This window comes from Rhineura floridana, chromosome 3, assembly GCF_030035675.1.
Source record: "Rhineura floridana isolate rRhiFlo1 chromosome 3, rRhiFlo1.hap2, whole genome shotgun sequence".
Taxonomy (NCBI): domain Eukaryota; kingdom Metazoa; phylum Chordata; class Lepidosauria; order Squamata; family Rhineuridae; genus Rhineura; species Rhineura floridana.
The window spans coordinates 32,287,918-32,303,972 of NC_084482.1; the positions used below are offsets into that span (position 1 = coordinate 32,287,918).

Sequence of the window (16,055 nt, forward strand, 5' to 3'; positions counted from 1 at the left end):
GCGAATAGTCTACTATAGCAGCAAATGGCACTACTACCCCCGGCACAGGGAATGGTCACTGCGAAGAGCAGCAGAAAGCCACCAGCCACCCTTCAAGGAATGGCATGCTCCAGCCGCGGCTGCCGCGTGCGCAACTTCTAACACAGCGGCAGTAGCAGCCATTACTTCCGACCGGGTCACGGCTATGAGGTTCGTCACTGTCCTGCTTGTGGTCCGGAAGCACTTCTGGTGGTGCCCCGGAAGGGGAGGGGGGAAGGGCTCAGCCCTGGCCGAGAGTGAAGCAATAGCGGTGGCTGGAGAGAGAGCGAGGCCGGAGAAAGAGGCGGTAGCGACGGCGACGACGGGAGGCGGAGCCTGTGTCCTTTCGCGCGGCTACAGCGAAGTGTGGCTTTCGTTGCCGGCGGTGGGGGGCAGAGGAAGAAGATCCCGGGGGCCCGCCGGGCTGGGTTAGGGGTGGTGTGTGTGTATGTCAAAGACTGGCGGGGTGGGAGGTTAGAAAAAGAAGATGCTGCTGTTCGTGGAGGTGAGTGGGGGTTGAGCCACGTGACTTTGCTGAGGCGGCGCGCGCCCTCTCGCCGCCCGCCAAGTTGGGGGTTGGGACTGACACAGCAGATCTCTCCATCTCCCCTCCGCGACCTTCCAATGGGTAATCATTCAACGGGGGAGGGGAGGCGCCCAGTGTGCGCGCGCGCTCTTATATTCACCCATGCGGTTGAGGCAGATCACGCTGTCGCCGGGCGGGTAGTGTGGCGGGGGTCCCGTTGGTGGTTTGAAAGGTGAATACGACTGGATACGTGGGTGAGTTCTCTCTATGAGAAACCGAGGGAGAGCCGTGAGTGTGCCTCCAAGGGCAAGTGCCGCAAGTGGCAGAAGACGGCCTGCGAGGCGGCCGGGTCTTGCGCGTGTGTGGGGAATGAGACTTCAAGAAATGGAGCGTGGCTTGGATCGTAAAGGCGAAGTAGGCCTGGGGGACGTGATTGAGGGGGCCTGTTTTGAGACGGGGGTTGTGTGTGTTAATCTAAGTGCTTATGCTGGGCCAGTTGCTTTGCCGGGAGAGGGAAAAGAGTCTGGACGAAGAGAAGCCGTGAAAGACACTGCAATGACCTTTTGCAAAAGTTGCTCTGGTGATTGCTGCGTGGAACATGGCCGGGCACGTGTGAAGGTTACACACTGAGGCCCTCGCTGGGGAGGAAGGAAACTACTGGAACCATTTTCCCACCAGCCTATGCTTCTGTTCCCCCTTTTAAAAATAAAACCTGAAAGTTTTCTCTTCCACTCTTCCCTCCTTGATATATTTTTCCAAACAGCAGGCATATGGCATGAGTGCAAAATAAATCAGCTGACTGCGTGGCTTTTTCCCTTGCCTGGCTAATGCTTTTAGTAGATTCCAGATTGTATTGTTATTATTGTAGAAATGTTGCAACTTAACAATTTGGTGCTGGCTTAACTGTGCCGATAAACAGAGCACACTTTCAGTGGATCTGAAGGTGATTTGTATTAGGTGACTTAGTTTTCATTTCTTATTTGGAACTTGTCAGAGAGATTATTGCAATAAACAACATAATTTTGTATCTTTTAGTATTTGGTAAACATTTTTGAAAGAAAAGTTTGTGAATGTGAAGTTGTAAAGTAACATATGGCAAAGTTTTCATACAGTGCAAAGTCAAAATGGAGAATGCAGTTTTTAATTGTAATTTTAATTTTTCTGGTGATAAAATAAGCAGTCACTTAGATTAAGAAAAAATGATTGTATTTTTGTGTTGAAATCGTTTCTTTGGAGTCTTTTATTTGTAGATCAATTTTATACATGTTCACAAAGGGACTTATTTTGGTGTGACTTGCACAAAAGTAAATGTGTATAAGAAGACAGCCTAAGGCATCCACTAAAATAGGGGACAATGAAATGGTGAATGCTTCCTGAAATGCTTATTGAGCAAAACTGTTGATTTCTGAAAAGGTGTGTAATTAGAATTGATTTATATGTCATATGTTATCTTTTTTTCTTGCACCATTAGGCCTTTTTATGGATATTTAACAGATAGACTAATTTGGCTGTTCAATAGTATATAGTCCATTGAACGTAGATTCACCTTTAGGTGAAAAGACTTTGCTGGTCATACTGTACCAAGGTAAACAAAAAATCAGAATGCTTGTGAGTTCACAACACATTCCTATATTTGTACACTCAAAACCCAATGTGTTACTCACCAGTAAGTAAACACGGAATTGCAACAACTTTGTGAACATTCTAGTTATTCAGTCTATGTAGATATAAAAATGATATGAAGGCTAGGATCTGATTTAGGAAGCTTATGATCAGAAGTGAATCAGCAGCTTTGAGTGGTAGCCACTGGCTGAAATAATTTTACTATACTTGGACTGCAATCCAGTAATGTCTATTCAGAAGTAACCTCCATTGGATTCAATGGGACTTACTCCCAGGTAAGTGTGTATTGGATTGCAGTCTTTGTAAGATAGTTAAGAGTATTTAGTGTTAAACAGGAATGGAAATGAGATGATTAGGAGAAATAATTTGTTCCTGTTTTAACTTCTCCTATTGGAAAAATTGTATGCGTGTTGGTCATGACTCATCATTTATTAGTACTAATATGATTTTCCAAGTGTGCAGGATCAGCAATGTATAAAATAACTGAAAACAAATGCTTTTAAGGCTGTGATCCTACACACACTTACCTGAGAGCAAGTCCCATTGAACTTAATAAGACTTACTTTTGAATAAACATTCTTAGGAAAGTGCTGTAAAACACAAAGTTTAAACATATGCCTATAGTCAGAGCCATTTGTTTTTTTTAAAAAGATTTCATTTATAATCATGAAATAGAAATACCCCTCACTCTCAAAAAAAAGTTTGTGGTACATTCTTATTGTTGTTTATTTTGTTCCATAATTATGGAATGATTAGTAGATGAATCTGCAGTTTAGTTGGATGGTTCCCTATAGCCTAATGAAGCCTTTTTCTTACAATGAGAACCATTTCTGATTTACAGTTTGGAGCAGAGTTGTGCAGACGAGTTCAGTTTCAGTATACTATGTTTGCGACAGCTGCTCACCTTATATCCCTTGTGGATCACATGGAAAGGGAGGAAGCTGCCTTACACTGAATCAGCCTATTGGTCCATATTGTCTGCACAGACTGGCAGTGGCTCTCAAGGGTTTCAGAGAGGGAATCTTTCCTAGCTCTACCTAGAAATGTTGGAGGTTGAACCAGGACCTTCTGCATGCAAAGCAGATGCTCTACTACTGAGCTACGGTCTTTCCCTTAGTAAGAAAGGGAGTTTTAGGACAAGCAATTCTAAATTTGTTTGCGTGCATGTAAAACCTATTTCCAGTGGACCATTTAAGAATGCAAGCTTAGAATCTGTCTTAAGCCATTATTGTTCTTGGTCTGCTAATCTTAATTTTTTTACTTTATCAATGTCATAGCCTCTGTAATGACAACTCAAATTGAATGTATTTTTCCATGATGGTTTTAAGTTGGTTGCGAGTCTCTTGAGTTATAGTTAAGTTTTGGCATCTTGTTGTAACATAGAGATTGGACTGGGAAGTAAACCTAGTGCTGACCCTTGCATTGACAGGCCCCCATCTCTTTTTCTTTTCTGTCCTTGGCTGCTGTGCAACTTTTAAGATGGATGAGCTTCATGGGGGAGAGGGAGGCCCAGAGGGAATTGTGTGTGGTTGGTTGGCAACCAAACATGCATTTCTCAATGTTTCCTCTTAACCTGGAAGTAATGGAGGATGCTTCCATGGCTGCCTAGCAACAGTATGTGTGTTTCCCCTTGTGCTGTCTTGTCTGTATAATGCACACTAGCCAAGTTGGCATGAATGTCACTGAAAATATTTGCAGTTTTTGCCACCATTCCTTTATTTAAAGTGATAGCAAATGCTGGAAAAGCAGAATCCCTGTAAAGACTGCCACTGGGCTAATGGTAAATTGGATTTGGCCCATTGGCTGTCAGTTACCAGTTCTTGACTTCATATATATTGTAATACATGAAATATATACTTTAATATACTTCCATGTTTGTTGCTGTCTGCGTTTTGTATGTTGTAGCTACTAATCCCATTCATAATAAACTAGGAGTGTTGAATAACGAGTTTTCAGTATAGGCATAGTGATGCATCTCCTACATAAATAGTGATGCAGTGAAGCTTAACGTTTATCCTGAATGAACTTAGTAAACTATATGGAAAAATGTAAATGGACTGCCTTCAAGTCGATCCTGACTTATAACAACCCGGTGAATAGGGTTTTCATGGTAAGCGATATTCAGAGGTGGTTTACCATTGCCTTCCTGAACCACAAAGTGGTAACATGGCCTGGATAGCTTGGAGTGCATTAGCTCACCTTGAAGTACAGTAAAATTGCTATCAAGCTTATTTGCTAGAGAAACAATAGACCTGTGCTGAACAAAGGTAAAGAACAAACAAGGACTTTACTTTGTTCTTGTTATCGTAGTTATAAAGCCAAAACATTAGACACTGCTGAGTGACTGGAACCAACATATAAACGTGTGTTGGCTTGAGTTCCTCTTAGTGGAAACTGGGCAAAATATACATACATATTTATTAAGATCAGGTTATTGTAAGTGAGGCATGGCACATTAGACCTAGTAGCTACAATGGAAGAAGTGCACAGTGTGCCGTCTGGGTATTGATTTTATATGGTGCCTTATTAAATATTAACTGCATTGCAAAGTTAAAAGTCAACGCTGAGCTGCAAACATTTTATTTAACAGAGTAACTTTATGAAGGTACCTATCAGCTGCTTCACATCAACTTTTAGGTGTTATCCTCCCCACAACAGACCTGAGAAGGAAGGTTAGGTTGAGTTACCTATTGGCCAGTCAGTCTGAGAGCGGATTTGAAGTCTTCCTCACTCAATCCTGATATTTCAGTTTTTTTTAAAAAGCATTTCCTTTTACATGGTGTGTTTATCCAAGATGCTACTTCAGAATATGTGATATCTACAGATCTGGCAAGAATGTGTGTTCTGTGTTTAAAAGTTGGGAGTTATTAAGCTATTCTTGATAGTTACTTTCCCCACCAATACTAGCAATGAGCAAAAAGGGTATGTGGGGTGTGTGGTTAAGGAATGGTAGGTATAAACTAGTGCAGAAACTTTATTTTGCCAGTGTTGTTTTAGTGCTACCCATCTTGGTCTTGCTGGTCTGGCCTAGTGGTGATCAGATCAGGAATGGACCCTTTGTGGACTGCAGGTGTTGGACAAACTGATTCAGTATATCTGTTACTAAAGTCTCTAAGTTGGATCCAGAGAAAAGCATACAGAAGGGGGATGACAGAAGCTGACCTGTGACCATCTCCTCCCCCAACAGTCCTCTGTAAAGCTCCTCCTGATGTGTAGGCTGTCCTGCTGAGTAAGATGTGCTATGGTGTGTGTGTGGGGTGCTGACGGATCCCCCCAAATTGGGTGGAGTTTAGGTGATCCTGATAGAAGCATAACTTCAGTACATTGTGGCATCAGATGTGTCTGAGAGACGGATGATATCCTGTACTCATTCAGGCTATTCTCCTTTGTGTGCCTTCTGTGAATCCTCTGGGTTTGGCTTTCTTTTTGGTAAATTCTGTCTCAAAGCCACATCTGGTCATTTCACATAACAGGAATATTTCATCTCCCACTGTTGAAAGTACAAATATGAATATGCCTAAAGGGGCTGGAAAAGTTTGCATTTGTATTCAATAAGGCGGTCCTTTTGTAATGATGCTAAGGAGGAGGAAATCATTGAAATTTGCTAGTTAAACTCTGTTAACTGAGAAGCATTGCTGCAAAACCGTATTTTAAAAAATGTTTTTATTGAGTGCCATCCTTGTACAACAGGTTGCACACTGCCTGCCACATGTAGGATTCTGCTGCTTGCATTTACTGCTTGGTGCTCAATCATGCTTGGGCAAGATACAGTAAAAATAAGCAGTAATATACTGGTTTTCAAACTTGAGAATTCAGTTCAAATATGAAATTTAGGCATGCTAGCAGAAGCAGGAAGTTGGTGCAGATATACTTTGTTCCTTTAAATTGTAGTTTAAATTTGCTCTCTGAGGATTATTGGTGCTTAGAAACAACTTTAATTGGCTTGCAAATTGCTTTGATGCAGGCCCTCAAAAGGCACAATTATAAGTCTTGCCAGCTATAAGAACTTTGGAAGAATCTGTAGAATAACGTTGCAGTTGTGTGTAACGATTACTAGCGATAAAAAATACTTGCTGTCTATGCTTGTTTGTTTCACTGGGAAGTTTGTGCATTGTCAAATTTAAAAAGGTAGATTGCATTGCTAGTCATAGGAATTTAAATTTCATGATTTTTATCCTTAAAAATGCAAGAGAGGGAAAGAATAAGAATAAGTATATGTGTAATAACCAACCACAATCACTACAGGAGTTAAAGCTTTCCACTTCTGGTGCCTTTGCATGTTTGATTCCTCTGCTATTGATAGAGAACACCTTGCACAGTATAGCTGTAGAAGCTGCTACAATAATGTGTAAAACATTCAGAACTAAAACCTCTTTATATCTTCATCCTATTCTCATCCTTGTTGCTTTTTCCTTTTGCTGAGCAAACTTTGTTCTTGGGTGAAATGTAATGTTGGAGCTAAGCACAAGAGGAAAAGAGCTAAAAAAGATTATACAGCCCTGGAGAGCTCAGGACAGATGGAAAAAATGTAATAAGAAAAGCAAAAAGCAAAAACCTGTTGGCTGCAGGAAGGCATGTTTTAAGATACCCTTTGTACATTCCATCATAAACTGAAGAGTGTCTGTGTGGATTTTTTTTTAACACTTTTGTGAAAGTAAACTGGTAATGCTTGAGCAGTGCATTGCGGGAGGTAGAAACCTTAAAAGGGATAATGGGGGAGATTTTAAGATTAGTCATCTCTGATAAGTTAGGGGAATAAACATAATCCACCTGCATGGCTACTCTGGAGGCTATAAAGTTTGTTTTAACCTTTCACCTGCATGAGCAAGGCAATCCAGTTGCAATTCTGGGACTAAAGAGCAGTTTTTTGGGGTCCACTATTCTCTCAAAATTTGTCTTAGGCTGCTTTCACACATGGGGTTAATTGTGTTAGTTTAACAGATTAAAAAGGTAGCGCTTTTGTCCCAATTTCTAAAATCTGTCACACTGCAGTACCTGTTGCATTAAGGAACAGCAGCTTTTTCAGCCAATATACAGGTATTTCGTGCAACTGTCTTTCACACGGCTTGTTTCCGTCCCTCACCCATTATACACATGCACACTCTTCCCCACTGTATAGGAGGTCTAAGATCTTGTCCTGTCGCCATGCAAGCCCTCTCCCTTTACCGTCTGACTTTTAAAATTGTTTTAGTTGTATCCACATAGGGATGTGTGTGGGAAATGCTGCTGCTATTTGTGCTGATGCTGGAATATAGGTACAGTAGGGCCCTGCTTATACGGCGGGTTCCGTTCCGGACCCCCGCCGTAAAGCGGAACCCCACTGACTTTAATGGGGCACGTCGCGTGAAAATGCCGCAGAATGCCGCAAAAGCGGCTTTAAAAGAGGGGAGGAAAGCTGCCACATTAGTGGAACGCCAGGAAGCGGAGCGCCGGGAAGCGGGGCCCTACTGTACAATTTTCTTCAGGCAAGAAAACCCTGTGCGACTAAAGGGTGGGAATGCACTGCATGCTGGGATGCCTGTCACATGAGTGGCTGCATCTAGCAAAAAACTTCCATGATTTTCAGGTTTCCCAGCCTTGCTAACGGATTATTTCTGGTATCATTTATCACAGAAATTTGCACTAAACTTGCACTACATTCCACTAGAATTCTGAGGCTAGCTTGTACGTCGTGTGAAAGATAAAATATAATGCACAAATTACCAGGTAAGAAATTGTCAGAATAATGGAATAAAGTGGAGTGTGAAAGCAGCGTTAGTGACTCCTACCTCTACACATTTCTCAAGGTGGAATTGAATGAATTCTGCCCAAAAGCCACCCCAGTCCTATTCCTCTTTATCCATAAAGGTTATTAAGGGATGCATGTTCTGTGATAATTACGTTGTTCATATCCCTGCACTTCTGCATATCATTGGCTGTTACAGGGACAGGAATGGGCTCAACTCTGGCTGAGATGTTCTCTCTTGTATAACTATAATGGTAATCAGAACACACTGTGTCAGCTTTCCCCAGGGAGACAGATTTTGGAGTGAGGAAGTTTTCAGACCTGCTTGTAGATGTATTTTGTAAAAGTGTTAAAAGCTTGAGCATTGATGTGGTTCCTTCCTGATACCAGAATGACTACAGCAGCTGTCCCTAACCTGCTGCTTTCCAGATCTTCTTAGACTACCATTATCCCTGAACATTGACCATCCTGGTTGAGACTGGTGGGAGTTGAAGTCCATTTACATCTGGAGGACAGCAGGTTGGGCAAGCCTGATCATGATAGCATCATTATCAATGTTGGTCACTTTAATTTAAATAAAAGTGTAAGGATTTGTGCCTTTGGCATGCCTACCTCGTACATAGATTGATTAAATGATTTGTAACAATAGTTACTCAGTGTGTAGAATCACATATTTGACCACAAATATATAGTGACTTCTGAAGAACAATAATATGCTATGAAACCAGGGAATGGGGTACCACCTTCTGAATGGTGCTTGTGCTTTATTGTATTTCCTTACTATTGGAAGTCTTTGCTGCTACTAGTTCTTGTGGAAGCACAATTTTGCTTTGACTCTGATGGTAGAGTACAGGTGTATGATGCTTCATACATCTTTAGGGGAATGAGACTGAATTCAAACTGAATTTTATGTCTCTGGTTTTAAATTGCTATGTTGGAGTGTGCCTTGTTCTTCTAGAATAATCTCTAATTGCTGTCCTTATTTTTCCTAAGATCTTTGTTCCAAGTATTTTGGACACGACTGGCTGTGAAGCCATTTTATGTATTTATTTATTTATTCGACAAAATTTATATACCACTTGATTGTAGGAAAACCTCTAAGGGGTTTACAAGAATTTTGGGAGAAATTGTGCAGTAGTTGTTTAGAGTACAAAACTGTACTGATGTTTAGAAGTATTGTGATTTTGATGGGGGCAAAAGTGTATATGTGGCCATCCAGATTGCTTCCTTATGTCCTATTTTTTCTGTTCTGTGGACAGGGTATGTTACTAAAGCCACTCCTTGATGCTAGAGAGACTCCAGAAGGCTAGACTCTGGAAATTCAACTTCCTTATTCTCTGGCCTGTGCTTCTCTGTGGCAAGATGGTCAGTGCTTGTTCAGTATCATTATACTGTCTTAATAAAGAGCCGTATCTTCATGTGTGTTGCTGCTGGGTATATTTCTGTTGTTTGGGAAACCTCTTTTTTCAGAGAGCAGGTTCTTGGATCTCTTCCCCCTCCCCCCCACGGTAGCAAAAAAGCTGGAGGAAAAGTTAAATTGCCTATGAGCCAGGGTGTGGTTATGTGCCAGCAGCATACCCTGAAACATGCAGGCAACTGAGTGTCTGGGAACTCCTCATAATGTTTTTGGCTCCTAATTAGTGTCTCCTTGCCTTGTGATACGTTAGTGCTTAAACCCACTGACAGAGGAGATGCCTTATTGGAAAACTACAGAGGAAATTTCTGGATTTCCATATAACCTTCAAGTTGTCTATGGGACGCACTAATAATTAAGTATGATGTTGGTATACAGCATGCTGAATTGTGTTAATTTCTTTAATGTTTTTGGTCACTAGTGCATACAATGAGATGCTATCATAGCAAGGAAACATACTTATTCACAGCATGAATGACTTCTTGAGGAGTTCTTACCAAAGTTGACACTTTATGCTCCTTGCAGGGTGACAGCTGTGCAAAACAAATATCCAGATGCCCCCAAACATTTCACTTGGCTAATGAGCAAAAGAGCCCATTATTTAAACTAACTCATACTGATTAGATTGTTTGAAATGTTGTTAGGGGAAGTTTTCAAAAGGCATCTTTGCATAAATGTTAGCTTGCTACAAATGTCTTTTTGGCCTGGCAGGCCAGATTGCTAGCTGTCCCCATGCCTGCAGTCCAACTTTGACATGTGGATCATCCCATCCACCTGTCATAGTCCCTTGCACAGTGCTTCCTAAGCGCTTGACAGCAAGCTGGTTGTCAGGCACCTGGTAACTGCAGTGCAAGAGACTTTACACTATGTTTGGCAACGCGCTGAGCATAGGGATGGTAAAGCTCCTTTCTGTGGAGATTGATTGTGTGATCAAGTTCCCCATAAGGAACTTGGTTGGACAATCCAGTAGGGGTGAACTCAACTGTACGTCAGCTGATAGGTGATGACTTCTGCTGTGCTGTCTGCAGGGATTGGCTGAGCAATCAAATTCCACACAGGGAACTCAGTCATGCAGCCAGCCCAGCAGCATCTGTGTCTTCCCCACAGCTGACATATGTGGGGCACGTGGATCTGGCTTAGGGAAAGTGGCCTCTTGGGACCCACACTGGAATAAATTTGGCCAGAGATCCCCCACCCCTTTAAAGGCATAGCAGTGGCCCAGGTCATAGGGAGGGGTCTTGAATCTGAATGGGTCTCAAAAAGATAAGAATGTCAGAATTCCAGGAATGCCCTGTTCTAACAGAACATCTTGTGAAGGCCCAGAAAAATTGAAACAAACTAATGGAAAAACCAGATTTTCCTGATTTTATCTGCCCCCCCCCCCCAGGCCTTCACATCTCTACCTCAGATAGTTACAATTGTATTTACTGTAAACTCTAATAAAGACCACTGGGGGGACTTGATGCAGTTATTGAGGGAGGTAAAGGAAATTTCTCTGCCACTATTACCAAGGGATTGGGCAGGCTGTATTGGGGGGGGGGAAGATGGGTGCACATATTTTCATGGAGGTTTGCAAAAACTTAAAAGAGCCATAATCTTCCACCCCCATCCCTCACCAAACAGAACTCCTTAGAAATGGTGGCAAATTTTTGTTCCTGTCTACTCTACTGAGTCTCTACTCTGGTTTTCACTGCAGTTTGTAATAAGGTCATTGGAATGCATGCATCCAAGTTCTTTTTAAATGGGAGATGGGTCTTCAAACCTCAACAGAAGAAATCTCCCAAATTTGTAAAGTCTTAGTTATTTGCTAATACATATCTTCTGTTTTCTCAGCAGGTAACATCGAAAGGTGCCAGCTTAAATCCTAATGCAAAAGTATGGCAGGAAAGCATGCAGGGAAACTCGGAAGCTGCACCAGCAACTAATGGCGCTGAGCAGTCATGGCAAGAGACAGTAGCTGTGTTGGGAAATTGTACAGAGGGTAAGATGTCAAGACTATACTTCTAAATATGAAGAGTGGCTTAATCCCTTGCTTACCTAGGACTGAGGTTATAAATCCAGCAGAAAGAAGCAACCAGTCCTTTTGTTCCTGAAGGTACAGTTGCGGCTTCTGTATGTTGGTTGTATGTAACGGAAGGCATTAATATAGCTTCAGAAGAGGCAGTTGGTTTGCTTGGATCAGGAGTGGGGAACCTGTGGCCCTCCAGATGTTGGACTGTAACTCTCATGAGCCCCAGCCAGCATGACTAATGGTCAGTGAAGATGAGTAGCATCTGAAGGGCCAGGGGTTCCGCAGCCATGGCTTAGAAATATTTGTGGATTTGTAAGGAGGTGTATTGAAGATGTACAGGCTATTAATGCCCCTGAATGTGAATGGTTCTCAAAAGTTACAAAGGCCCAATGATGACCAAGTATCGCGCTGCGAGGGAAGCAAGTTGCTAAATGTACAGAAATGAATGTTTTTCACTTATTTTTTCCTGTTCTCTTTGTTTTCTTTTCTCACCCTTTTCTCTAGCTCTTTTCACCATTTCTGCACTTTAGTGAACGCGTGACCCTGTGAACAAAAAGACTGAAAGCTGAGGGCCAAATACAACCCGAGTAGATTATTGAGTTGTTCCCGGGATCATGATAAGCTTGGTAAATTACATATTGGCTGAACAATGCTGACAGAGTTTAAGACTAGTGAAAACTCTGGCAGAATTGTGATATTCAGAATTATGCAGGGCTTGAAAATGATTTCCTTTAAAAAGTAGAGTGGACTTACTTGGTTCTGAATTTCTAAGACAGCAGCTGCTGTTAGTGCTTTCCCACAAATTTGTGGTGGGAGTAGCTTTTTAGAAACGTATGTAGAGATTCCAAGGTCTTTAAGAATGTGCAGTCTACAGGTGTGCATCTGTCTGGCCTCCAATCCATGGGAGGGGGGGAGTGTGAATTATAGTTGGTTACCCTTTGCGTATTTGAAGTTTAGGGGAATGTACAATTACTGGAATAAATGCTACCTATGGAAAGGTTCTCTGCTACAAGTAGTTACTCTGCTTTCAAGAGAGAAGGTCTCTGTTACTTCAGTTTAGTTGATTCTTTTGTTGCCCATGAAACCCATACCTTAATGAATAATTGTTTTAGGTTCCTGTTTATGTAGCAGGTTCATGAGCAGCCAAGGTGTGTTAAGGAATTCATTTCATTAGGTGTAACAGTTCAAATAGCCCAGAGAAGAGGGGGAGGGAAATTTGGTGTCTTAAAGGAGTTTTTTGCACTGTAATTGGCGGCTAATTGCTTTAGTACCTTCAGATCCCATATTTGCTTAACATTCTCTTCCAAATTTTTGCTTTTTTCATGTGCTGCATGAAAGGGCACAAGCAGCATAAACACACAACCAGTATTCTCCCTGAGATTTCCTCACACCATATTTTTTATTCTTCCCCCTCCCTTTTCTGAATTCCCACATGCTGCTTAACCTTGTCAAGAGCTGGAGAATTTAGTATGAAAGCCATTTTAAAGGAAACTACTGTTGGTATTTTGTGTGATATTTTCCCCTAGATTGCCCTTATAAAGAACTCCCATGGTAAAAGCTCAGCAGCTTTTTACTGCAAGTTGGTGCAGCTGCTAATAGGGGAATCTTTCTTTTTCAGGAATGCAATATATACATGTGTGGCTTGTTCCATGTGCACCGTTCTGGATTGAGGTCTTAGTGTTTCATACAGTATGGAACATTCGGGTGTCTCTTTTTCCTTACTTCATTCGCTGAGGGGAGATAGTTTTTTTATTTTGCAGCAGTCCTTTTTGAATATGGGTTTGTAGGGCACTAAATGGTTCTTGCTTGTCAGAATAACTAAGAGATCTTTTTGTGGAACACGGTCCCATAAAAAAAATTATTTTGAGCAGATTTGCTAGAAAATAATATTTTAGACTAGGACATCGGCTGACGAGGGCCATACTACTGAGTGGCCAAAACGCGTTGGGCTTTTGTTAAAATAAACATTATTTCAAGCATTTTGGCTCCCCCTTTTTTTCTTTTGCTTTTGGATGCGTGCCACCTTCTGCTGTTGGGTTTACTTTCTACGCATCTACCCACCCGCATGTGTGTGTGTGTGTATATATATATATATATATATATATGTGTGTGTGTGTGTGTGTGTGTGTGTATGTACTTGTGTGTGTGTGTATGTGTATATGTACTTGTGTGTGTGTGTGTGTGTGTGTGTAGAGAGAGAGAGAGAGTGTTCAAGGGCATATTCCAGCCCAAGTGGGGTATAAAACAGGGCAAGTGAGGGGCATGGCTTAGGAAGAGTTCTGAGGGTGAGATAAAGATGCCTGAAAGGCTACATTTGGCTCACAGGCCTAAGGTTTCCAACCTTGCTTTAGATCAGTGGTTCTCAAGCTTTTTTGGTTCATGGCGCACTGTAAAACATAAAAAAAAGTTTCTGGTGCACTTAAAATTAAAAATATATTAATATATTTTAAACTATGAATAAAAATAACTTAAACTATAGAAAACTATTACTTACCCTATACAAATGGGTTTCTTCTCATTTTTAAAATATACTTTCATAATATTTGAGGCACACCTAGCCACCTCTTAGGGCGCACCAGTGTGCCTGGGCGCACCGTTTGAGAATTACTGCTTTAGATGTACATAGAGTTAAACTTACCAAGTTGAAATTAAGCTGATCACCAGAGGGTTAGGGTAACCCTAAGAGCAGATTTGGGGAGTGCTGGGGAGAGTAGAGGGAGAAGTTCTGTTGCCCTTGCAGTAATCTTTCTGAGCACACAATGATTTAGTTGGATGCAACGAAATGATTTCAGCTTTGTTTAGTAAATACAAGTAAAATAAGTATGTTAAATTAGATTACTTTGGGGCATCAGAACTTTTTGATGCAAACTAATATTTTCCTGATGCAAATTACTAATTTGCATAAGACTTTTCTTTTTAAATTAGTCAAAATGCGTATGACGCGCAATATTTTCAGTTTGTGTCAGGAAATTTTTTTGATGCCCAAAGCGTGATGTAATTTGACATTTTTATTTCACTTGTATTTAAAAAACAAAGCTAACAAATTTGAAATTGCCATGCTTGATTAATACTTGCAATTGGCATCCATTCATTATTACTTATAAACTTACAAAATCAAAAATTTTCCATGGAAAATAAAGGACTGAAAAAATTTCCACAGAAAATTTCCCCCCTCACTGAAACATAGATGAGTAAGCTTCATACACAATTTTCTGCTTTCTCAAAAACACATTGAGTATTAAAACTGGATTTATTTTAATGTTGGCAATTGGCAGTGATGATCAATTCATAGAGATCAGGGTTCTTAAGATGAGGAATCTACCAGTTACTTAAATACAGTATGTTTTGTAACCTCAACTGCAGTTAAAAGCTGTCGCTATATAAAAGAATCATGTAATACTTACTGCATAACATACTTTAATTCATAGTTTGTGTATGGAAAAAAAATGTGAATTCTGCCTTTACTATTAACCCAAATTGTTGACTGAATGGGGATGGAGGGAGCAAATAACAAAGGGTCCTGTCATACTGTGTGAGTGTTTCTAAAACTATATTGTTTGCAATGACATGTTATTTTATTATCAGGTGGAGCTGGTTTCTGTTAAAGTTTGTAAGCTGCTTTATGGAGGAAGTTCCTCAAAAAGTAGGGTATAAACTTTTGAATGAATAAATAAGAATGGAAGGAAATGTGTTTTCATTGCTTGCAGCCTGAATTCATTGCTCTTGTTCTTGTGGCAGGTAATGCTGAGGTTGCAGATGATGTTGCAAAGCAATATGAAACAATGTATTCATCTTGTGAACCGTCAGACAGTTCAGGTGTTGAGGAATCAGTGGCTAATGGAATGGTCTTGGCACATGAGGAACTTGGATACCAACTCTATGATGTTTCTGGTAAGCATCCTGTCTACATTCTGAGATTTTCTCAATGTAGGTATCTCTCATGTTTGTGCTGGATATTCAGATTGTGTGTCTTGTCCTTTAGATCAGTGATACCCATAACATAAGTCCTACATTTTACATGTTGCATATGTGTGTCCCCCTCTAATATTCCATTCACGTCTACCACTTCGGGATTATTACTAGAACCACTCAGATTTAGAATAGTGGCATTGGTTCTTTGTTTTCTTCCACATATTGCATACATATGCTTATCTTTTAAAATGCAGGATATTATGACAATCTCTTGAGTCTGCAGCTGTCAGGTTTTGAGTGACTTTTAAAAGTAGCTTGCAGTAGAATTGTAAAAGAACAGCTTGGAGGACAACATGTGGAGGTAGTACAGTGGGGTATATTTTGAGAGCTAGATCAAAGGACTATTGACAGTGGGACTTAGGAAGAAGCTTCAGGGAGCCTGGAAGGAAAGCAACAGGTAATCTGCATTTCAGGGAAGAATATCCAAATGGACATCAAACAATATTTCTAAGAGGGTCATGCAGTATTGTATGTCCTTGCCTGTGACCTTGCTGAATTTTTCGGTCCCTTCAGAAAGTACTGACTCAACTTTGGATTGGGATATGCTCATAGGCATATACAGCGGACATTAATACTTTTGTCATATTAACCCCTTCAGAAGAAGGTTTTCTTTTCTGTTGCTTTCAGTCTTTAGGCAAGCAAAATAGATATTTCTGTGTGCAGTGAAATTTGCTACCATAGATGACAGCACATTTTGAATGAAGAACATATAAACCAGTTACTGCATTCAGATGTAATCGTGAACTTTCCTTTGTGTACCTGGCAC

At 40.9% G+C, this 16,055-nt stretch overlaps 1 protein-coding gene across 1 annotated transcript in view; it reads left to right on the forward strand.

Annotated features, from left to right (window-relative positions):
* The first annotated feature begins 239 nt into the window (after window positions 1–239).
* The window catches only part of LARP4 (La ribonucleoprotein 4), a 64,837-nt gene continuing 49,021 nt past the window's right edge, over window positions 240–16,055 (forward strand). The window contains 3 exon segments of the mRNA XM_061615248.1: window positions 240–523; window positions 11,143–11,287; window positions 15,056–15,208. Coding sequence (XP_061471232.1) covers window positions 506–523; window positions 11,143–11,287; window positions 15,056–15,208 — 316 coding nt within the window. The 5' untranslated portion in view covers window positions 240–505.